Here is a 9,930-nt window from a genome sequence, read left to right on the forward strand (position 1 = left end):
AAATTCCCACTCAGCCATGGAAACCCACTGGGTGACCATGGGCAAGTCACACTCTCTCAGCCTCAGAGATGGCCATGGCAGACCCCCTCTTGAAGAAACTTGGCAAGAAAACCCCACCATAGATAGGTTCACCTTATAGTTGCCATAACTAAGTAATGACTTGAAGGAACACAACACCAAGGCAACTCTATCATGGGCTTTTATGGGCAAGTGTCTTCGGAGGAGATTTGCCATGGCCATCCTCTGAGGCTGAGAGACTGTGACTCCTAACTAACATGGAGAACCAGGCACTGCCAAATGGAGGCCCTTCAAGAAAAATGGAGGACAATCCCCAACAAGAGCTCAAAACACTCCTAAAAATATTAATTCACTTCACACAGGGCGACCAGATGTCCTCCTAGACACCAAGGAGGACCAGGCGCCGCAAAATAGTGGGCAGGCAATAAAAATGGAGGACAATTCCAACATAAAAGCTGAAACTACTCCTAGAAATAGAAATCCACTTCCTACAGAGTGACCAGATGTCCTGCTAATCACCAAGGAGGACCAGGCACTGCAAAACAGAGGACATCCAAAAAAAGGAAGAGATGGACAGGAGCCCAGAAAAGCTCCAAAGCGTGCTCTCTCTATATAGGACAAGCCATGCTCCTGGGTGATGCTCCAAAGAGAAGAGAAGCCCACCTGGGAGAGCATGGGGCAGAAGGAGAAGAAGGTGCCCTGAAGAGACTCCTCCTGGGCTGCAAGGGTGGGAGTGGCGTGTTGGAGGACGCGTCCGGGAAAAGGAGGACAGGCTGAGCAGCAGCAGTAGTACCCACCTAACCGACTTGGCCAGGAGCCGGTGGCGCTTGATGTCCTCCTCACTGAAGGAGAAGTGCATCTCCCTCTCGGTGGCGGCCAGGAGCCCGAGGAAGCGAGGCGCCACGAAGGCCTTGGCTGGCATCAAAGAGTCCGGGAGAGGAGCCAGGCATCCAGCAGCAACTGCAACAGGCAGCCCCCCTTCCCTTCCCTTCCCCAGGAAAAGCCTGGCTCCCCAGCCCCTGAGTTGAGCAGCACCTCTTTCTCTCACTGCTGCACATGGAATAAAGGAGGGGGAGGAGGAGAAGCAAAAGAGGAGGAGGAGGAGGAGAAAAGGAGGGATGGAGAAGAGGAGGAGGAGGAGGAGGAAGGGATGCCAGCTGCAAAGCCTGGCTCTGGAGTTTGCAAGAGGAGGAGTCCCAGCCTCCCTTGGAAACATAATAACCTCACAGAATCCTAGAGTTGGAAGAGACCCCAAGGGCCATCCAGTCCAACCCCATTCTGCCATGCAGGAACTCTCCATCAAAGCATGGAGGGAAGGACCCCAGGGAGGGAAGGGCCCCAGGAAAAGCCACACAAGGCTCCTACATATGGATTATTTCACTGTTCACACAGGAGGACCAGGTGTTTCTCCTCGCCACCAAAGGTGAGCAGCAAGGCATTGCAACCCTGGAGAAGACTAGGCCCCAGAAAAGCTCACAGAAACAGGCATTCACTTCACACAGGTCCTCCTGAACAACAAGGAGGGCAAGGCACTGCAAAAATGGAGGACGTGGCCCAATAAAACACTTTCATAGAAAGAGACATTCACTTCACACAGGTCCTCCTGCAACAAGGAGGACAAGGCCCCGCCAAACGAAGGACGTGACCCCAGAAAGGCTCATAGAAATAGAAAATTCACTTCAAACCCAAGGTGCCCAGAGGTCCCCCTGACCAACAAGGAGGTCAAGGCACTGCAAAAGTGGAGGTCATGACTCAATACAAGCTCAAAACATTCACAGAAATAGGAATTAACTTCACACAAGTCCTCCTGATCAATAAGGAGGATGGGGCCCCACCATATGGAGGACGTGATCCAAGATAAGCTCAAAACACTCATAGAAATAAGAATTCATTCCATGGGTGACCAGAAGTCCTAAGGCATCACCAAATGGAGGACCTTCAAGAAAAAAAATGGAAGACATGACCCAATAAAAGCTCAAAACTAGAAATAGAAATTCACTTCACACAGGGTGACCAGATGTCCTCCTCACTGCCAAGGAGGACAAGGCCTTGCAAATATGGAGGGCCCTCAAAGTAAATGGGAGGAAAGTATCCAAGAAAAGCTACAGAATGCTCCTAGAAATAGAAATTAACTTCACCCAGGGGGACTGGATGTCCTCCTCACCGCCAAGGAGGACAAGGAACCACCAAATGGAGGGCATGCAAGAAAAATGGAGGCCATGACCCAAGAAAACCTCAAAACAGTGATATAAATGAAAATCCATGCTTCTTAGTCCTGCCACTGGCTGTGCTGGCAGGAAGGATTCTGGGAGCTGTAGTCCTAAAAAAGTAACATTTCCTAGCTCTGGAGAAGCATGAAGACTCAGGTTCCTTCCCTGGCATCCATCCCTTCCCTTGCAGTCCAGGCTCAGCTGCACAGTCAGTCTCTTTATAATCTGCTTCCTCCACTTCTGTTTGGAAGCACAACTGGTAGAGTCCACTGGCTCCTATTTATTCCCTCGGGAGTTCCTATTCCTTGCTAGCCAATTTTAATTATTTTTAATAATAACAATAATAATAAATAATTGCCTGGCAAGGAATAGAAGAAGGAATATTCTCCTCCTCCTGCTTTGCCTTAAAATTGGGACTAAGAGTGGCTCACAGATCCAAAACACACTGCACAAATAATCCAGTCTGAGCCCATTTTAACTGCCCTGGCTCAATGTTAGGGAATCCTGGGAACTGTAGAATTCAGAGATATAGCTGTGTTAGTCTGTAGAGTCAGTATGTGGAAAGATCTTGTAGCACCTTTGGTCCTGGGAACTGCAGTTTATTGTGGCACCAGAGCTCTCTGACAGAGAAGACTAAGTGTCTCGCAAAACTACAGTTTCCAGAGTTCCCTAGCAATGAGCCAGGGCAGTTAAAGTGATGCCAAACTGGATTACCGTACTTTTACAGTGTGTTCTGGATCACAGTTTACCATTCAGTTTACTCCAGATCCAGCTGTTAAAACCAGGGTCTAATTGAAAACAGGCGAATTCCATCAACCTGTTTTACAAACCCAGGACTCAGCCCTGGTACATACAAAGGAAAGTGAATGCTGCTGAGCATGTGCAAAGTGTTCTTTCCTCACCACCCGACAGCTTTGGACACGCTCCTCTGTCTGTATTTCTAGCTTGCAGTGTCATCTCTTCCAAAAAGTTAGCTGTCATTTCGAAAGCGTAACCCCAACCCCAGAATGGGAAGCTAGAGACTTCTTTCACTGTACCCTTTCAAACAACCTTTGCAAACAAAAGAGCAAAATCAAGTTATTTCACTTTCAAAACAACCAGTTCACTGTCCTCCTCCATAGGACAGAGACTCCAACAAGCAGGACACGATTAGGACACAATGGGGAAATAAACTTAAAAAGACCTCACAGTATTACTGGTTGATCAATTGACTGATCGATTGTCACTAATTGATCAATTAACTGTAGTTGGAGACCCCTTGTAATTTGAGACCATAGACTGGGGCTGCATCCACACTGGATCCGGGTTAACCTCACTTTAACTGCCATGGCCCAATGCTATGAAATTCTGGGAATTGTTTGTTGTGGGACTAGAGCAAAGCTTCCACTTGTTCCAGATTTATGGCAACCTTAAGGCAACCCTATCATGGGGGTTTCTTGGCAAAATATGTTCAGAGGAGGTTTGTGTTGCCTTCCCCTGAGGCTGAGAGAGTGTGACTTTAGGTTCACCTTAGGACCGCCGTAAGCAGAAATGGCTTGAAGGCACACGACAACAATAATGCATAAACATACTGTATATAATAAAGTTATTTATTTATAACAAAAATAGAGGTTGATGTATTGGTCAACAAGAACAAAAGCAAATTCAAAATTTGCAGGCAGGCAAAACATTTACTACTGTAGTTACATTTATATACTACCTCTCCTCTAATTTACCCAAGGCAATGTACATGCCTCTTCCCCCCCCCCTTCATATTCACAACACCCCTCTGAGGTAGAAAAGAGAGTAAGAGAGATTTTGGATCTTGCCTTGTTCTGGTTGGACTTGAACTAGCTGGCATAGACGTGGATTATGTTTGCTCTATGACTACATACTAAAAGTGGTTATAATGTTCTGTTAAACTCTGTGCATGTTAAGAGATGCATAGTATGTACTATGATGTGCAGTGGAAGAGTGCTTTGGGCTTGATATTCAGGCCGAAAGTTGGAAATGTTACTTTTTGGACTACAGCTTCAAGGATTCCCCAACTATGTCAGCTGAGGAATTCTGGGAGTTCCAGTCTCCCTAAAAGTCTGTTGTTGTTGTCTGACTGCAAGTTGTTTCCAACTTATGGTGAACCTATCATAGGGTTTTCTTGGCAAACCTTTTTAGAGGGGGTTTGCCATCACTTCCTGTGAGGCTGAGAGAGTGTCACTTGCCCAAGGTCACCTGGGGCTGGAGCTCTTGTGAAACACCTATGAGCATTATCTCGGCAATGCCTTTTAACAATGCTTCTACCAATGCTAATGTAGAAACTTTTCCCTCTGATGACCATGCTTCATTTCTTCGACTTTTATCTGAAGGATCGAAGCAGCAGACAGAAATACTCAACAGGAAACCAAGCAAATTTGCAGACAGAGTTAGGGGAAAGAAGATAAAATAAGCATAAGGGGAGGAGTAAACTCTTCTGTTCCCTGTAGATTCCAGATCCAGACTCTCCAGATCTGGTTTTCAAAGAGACCTTTTGAATGTCCAACCCACTTATTTACTAAAGAGTGAGAATAAGCTGTTCTCCAGGAGGGGAATCTAAACTCACAGGGCTGACTGCCTAGAGTTGTGTGAACAAATGAATGGGAAATGCCCCTTGCATTGCCATCCCATCCCCATTCCAAAACCACATGGGAAAAATGCACCAAATATTCTTCATGCCCCCCCCACACACACACACACTGGTGCTGCCAATTCTGAACCTAAAGGACTTGAGCTTCAAAATGCATGCTTTTTCCTTATGTGTGTATGTGTACCTTCAAGTCATGTGATGACTTATGAGGACCCCATGATTTTTCATAGGGTTTCCTTAGGCAAGCAATATTCCAAGGTGGTTTCACCAGTTCCTTCCTCTGAACGATAGCCTACAGCACCAGCTGTTTGTTGACGGTCTTCCATCCAAATACTAACCAGGGGTGGTCATGCTTAGATTCCAAGATCAGGCAGGGTCTGATGCCTTTAGGGCATGTAGGTCAACACTTGATGATGATGATGATGATGTTTGAACCTCAAATCCCTACAAAAACCTAGCTAGTGTTCCTTTGTTTTTTGGGAGTCTGACAACTCTGGTGGAACTACCAAGACAACCGTAGCCACACATTTTTCTGCCACAAATGCTTCACAAATTCTCCAATTGCAGGAGATTTGACTCTTAGGCAGACATCAGGGGCTGACATCCTAATTGTAAGTTTTCTGGAAGCATCTGGCCAGCTTCTTGGGGATGCTAGGCATTTTTGGGAGGTGGGGCTTTCAAGGCTCTTGCTTCATAGAGATTTCCAATTTGAACACACCTGATCCTGGCCCATTTTGATTCCCCTGCATGACCCCAGCTACGCCTTTTATGGAACCTTTTTACATGGCCTGTTACAGACTGCAAAAATAAAGCTGCTTCTGGTCTCTTTGGAGGTATGCTATTTAAATGATGCATCATCCAGGAATCCGGAAGCTGCACCAAAAGCTGCACTCCGTGCTTAGGAAGGGATGTGGCTTTGGCGCGACCTCCGGACTCTTAGGACCCATGCATCTTTAAAAGCATACCTCCAAAGAGACCCGAAGCAGCTTTATTTTGGCAGTCTGTAACAGGTCTCTGATTCAGGCGTGGTGCAATAAACAAATAGAAAGCAACACTAAAAAAACTGTCTACCTTCCCAGGTTTTTAAGAACTGCCAATGATAGCATTTTTCACAGGGCAGTTTTGATTTTACTGTAGGTTTGGATGGACTCTTGCTGCTCTTTCACTTTGTATGCTTCTTTGTATTACTTTCTATTTCTTCCTCTTTCTTCCTGTGTTGTCCTTAGCAGCCTCAAGAACAGTGATAGGACAACATACATTTACACTGAGTAAATGAGCAAATATTTAAATGAAATCCATAAACATTGCCCAGACTAGCAGCACAATCCAAGAGCCTGGGTTCCCACCCTTGTGTTTGCCCCTCTGCTCTAGGGCAAGAGCTTATGGAGGGTTCCATTTGCCAAGGAGACGCAACCTGAAGAAGGTTGGTGTTGATGTTTGTGTATTGGTTGTTCCTTAGTTTCCGGTCTCCACCTCACCCCAGTCTCATATCTGATTTGACACCTATGAGAGGTACTTTTCAGCAGCAGGATATACCCTGTGCTTTGTAGCAGCAGTTCTCAGAAGATCACAGACAAGACTATGGGTGCAATTATGCACTGCTGACTTAATTTATATACCATGTGGAAGGTTCTTCCAAGTTGCAAAATTATTTTCTGGACCCAGAAAGCCTGCCCTAGACAAACAGGGTAGGCTAGAGTTACTGAACAGTTATTGCTGTTGTGTGCCTTCAAGTCCTTTCTGGCTTATGGCGACCTAAGGCGACCCTATCATGGGGTTTTCTTGGCAAGATTTGTTCAGAGGAGATTTGCCATTTCCTTCCCCTGAGGCTGAGAGAGTGTGACTTGCCCAAGGTCACCCAGTAGGTTTCATGGCCGAGCGGGAAATCGAATCCTGGTCTCCAGAGTCATAGTCCAACATGCAAAGCACTGCACCACACTGACTCTGAAGAGAGCCACACTGAAGAGAGGTCATTCTTATACCCAGAAGAGAACTGAAACATTGGGAAGGAAGGAAGGAAGGAAGGAAGGAAGGAAGGAAGGAAGGAAGGAAGAGAAACCAACCAATTTTATGTCTCAAGCCAGTTTGTCCCATGTTTGCTGGAAGGGTGGAAGAGATCAGGATAGAGGTGAGGCAACATGTGTTTGTGAGAAATAATCCCAAACACACATAGCTGCATAAATACTGAACAACCCCTAGATTTTAAGGGTTTACTGGTCAGATCATGGGGCATCAGCTATGATGGATGGTTGGGTTATTCCCTGGTTCTGAGATCAAAAGTGGAAGGAAGGGAAGGAGGTGGAATTTGGAGGCTGAACTCCCAGACAAATTTCCAAGTTCTGCCACTGAGTCACTGTGTGAGGCTTAGCGAGTCACTTCCTTGCATTGTGCATCACTGTTTTGCCTTAAAAAGCAAACAAAACGGCCGAACCCTCTGTCTCCCTAGTCCACCCCCACTCAGTTTTCTTCCTGTTCTTTTATGAATGATTCTGTCTTGGCCCCATAGTAATGGGCAGCCAGAGTAGTAAGAGAGGAAAAACTCCTAGGCTGCAGACCTGAAACATTCAGTCCCTTTGTTTGCCAGGCTATTTAACAAGACAGATATAATCAGGCGAGACTCCGGCTGTTGAGTTTTGTCAAATTGCTCAACCTTCTCTGGAATTGCTGCTCTCGGACATCTGCGTCAGAGCACCACTGTGATGCAGGGCCCGCAGTCTTGCATTTGACTTGGGATAAACTGTAACTGATTGACTGCACTTTTTGAACCACTCCTGTAACGAAAGCTCCTTGGGCCATATACAGTCTGTTAAAAAGAACTCTAGTCTCCCTTGAATTGCTGCACTAGACTTTACTAGAAGAGAAGTCAATGACGGATGGGAGCCATGGCAGTTAAAAGTGGGATCAAACTGCTAATGTAGATAGACCCATCAAGTCACAAGCCGCAAGCAGCCCAAAAATATCAGCCCATGAACATCACAGCATGTAGCAGCAGCCGATGTAATGTGTTTTCAAATGTTAATCTATAAACATCTGAAATGTGTTCTTGACTCGTCTCAAGATAAAAGCAGAGTTTCTAAGAATGCCACTTTTTCAAGCAGATATGAGATTCCTCGTGCAAACCCTGTGCAGATAAAGGAACAGAGGGTATCTGATGCAAGGACTCAGCATGACACCCCTCCCAATCACTTCTCAGTTCCCCTGGCCTAGAAAATGCCAAATTTAAAATCCTCCAGTCGGGCTGATTAGCTTGGATGAATGGATGGATGGATTTATAGCTGCATTACAGAGAAAGGGAAGGAAACAAAAATATGACACAGGAGGAATTATTTGTCTTTAAACCTTACAGGATGTGAAAGAGGGAATGGAAGCAATACTCTCCCCCACCCTGTTTCTCTTTTGATAGACTTACTGAATGAATGAATGGAGAGCGGTTATCTAGTGCCTAATTTGGGGCATGTGGTTACAGTTTACTTAAGAGTCCAAGTCAGAGAAGAAGGGCATGTGTGCATATGTGCCTTCAAGTTTCTTTATGATGATCCTATGGGCTTCATAGTGTTTTCTTAGGAAAGGAATACCCAGAGGTGGTTTTGCCAGTTCCTTTCTCTGAAACATAGGGTCAGTATAGGCAGGCCAAAATAAAGCTGCTTCTGGCCTCTTAGGACGCATGCATCATTTAAACAGCATACCTCCAAAGTGACCCAAAGCAACTTTATTTTGGCCTGTCTGTATGGGCTCATATCCATATAAAATACCACACATCCAAAGGCACACGGACACAGGGCCAGCAGCAGACAGCTGGAGAAGGAAAATCCAAAGAGCATTTTGTGTTCTTTTACCTACACCATAGCCCTTCTGCTAACTAATATTGGGAAGAAGTAAGACAGATTTAACTTTGGGAAGGAATACTTGGGAGAACTTTCTGCTGGGGCAGATCACTGCAGTGCCCTTAACATCATCCAAACATCAATCACCCTTCTTTTCAGATCTTGGAGAAGTTACCCTTTTGGATTGCAGTTCCCAGAATCCCCCACCTTGTATGGCAGGTGTTGTAAAAAAAAGTAACTTTCTGAAGGACTGCTTTATTTTACTCTCAGGGGAGGGCCATCTAAGAAATTGTATCATTCATCTTCAGAGACAGCAGACACTCTGTGCTGCAAAACTCAAAAATGTCAGGGTTCTCCAGAAGCACAGCCCAGAAAAGTTACTCTCCTAGCCAGGATAGGTAGATGATAGCCAGCGGATTTGGGGATTTGTAGTTCAACCCCTCCTAACTTTTCCAAGCTTTGGCCAGTACACAATTGGGCAACCACAGTACTTGATTTATGGGCTAAAACAAAGGGTGTCAAATATGCCAGTTGCAATAGAAATGTTGCAACTCTTAAGAGACCTTATGAAGAGAACCACATTTTTTTTCTGAGAGCTACAAAGGCTCATGGTAAAAAAAATGAAAATTAGCCTGGAAGATGCTGCTTGATTCTTCAATCCACCCCTTCAATCTGAAGATGAGCACAGACAATACTTCAAACATCATCAGTGAAAAATTACTGGCAATAAATACAACAATTAATGCAATCTAATGTAACCAATTTACTTTGTAAAGTTAAAAGCAAGCTTGGGAGATGTGGGAATTGGAACTAAGCGAAGGCAGTAAGGGAAGGGTTTTTGGTTTGTTTTTTTTTACAATATTATTTTCTCTTGACCAAAGTCTGCTCCCCACTCCCAAAACTGCTATTGTATATTTCTCCTCTGGGACAAATAGCAATGATAATTTAGGTATGGGGGAAGCATTGGCCAAAGGTTAAACACCCTTTCTCTCCCAGTAATGCAGCCCACTTCAATCGAAATCCAGCTACTGCAGGTGACTGAACCACAGATTTCATTCTGTTTCATCTAGCTGCTCCCTTGTTTGCATAAGCACAAAATCCACAGGGCGCCACGTCATAGTTCGACAACATGCCTGTGGCAATCTTCTGACCACAGTTAAGTCTTACATCACAGCCTACCTCACCACAGTGTAATGTTAACCAAGGTTCAAGTTTTAACCAGGATCTGTCATTTGTTTCAGCGTGATTTCAAATTCTGGCTAAAATTTAACTGCTGTAG

General features: G+C 45.1%; 1 protein-coding gene across 4 annotated transcripts in view; it reads right to left on the reverse strand.

Annotated features, from left to right (window-relative positions):
• PDE4A (phosphodiesterase 4A) overlaps positions 1 to 9,930 on the reverse strand; it is a 353,540-nt gene that overhangs the window by 107,316 nt on the left and 236,294 nt on the right. The window contains exon 1 of one of the 4 annotated variants that reach the window (XM_042449011.1): positions 816 to 1,059. The exons of the other annotated variants lie outside the window; for them this stretch is intronic. Within the exon in view, the coding sequence (XP_042304945.1) occupies positions 816 to 940 (125 nt within the window). The 5' untranslated portion in view covers positions 941 to 1,059. Of the gene's footprint in view, positions 1 to 815; positions 1,060 to 9,930 lie in introns of those variants that run through there. 4 annotated transcript variants of the gene reach the window in all.

The sequence above is a fragment of the Sceloporus undulatus genome, chromosome 2, assembly GCF_019175285.1.
Source record: "Sceloporus undulatus isolate JIND9_A2432 ecotype Alabama chromosome 2, SceUnd_v1.1, whole genome shotgun sequence".
In the NCBI taxonomy this organism is placed as follows: domain Eukaryota; kingdom Metazoa; phylum Chordata; class Lepidosauria; order Squamata; family Phrynosomatidae; genus Sceloporus; species Sceloporus undulatus.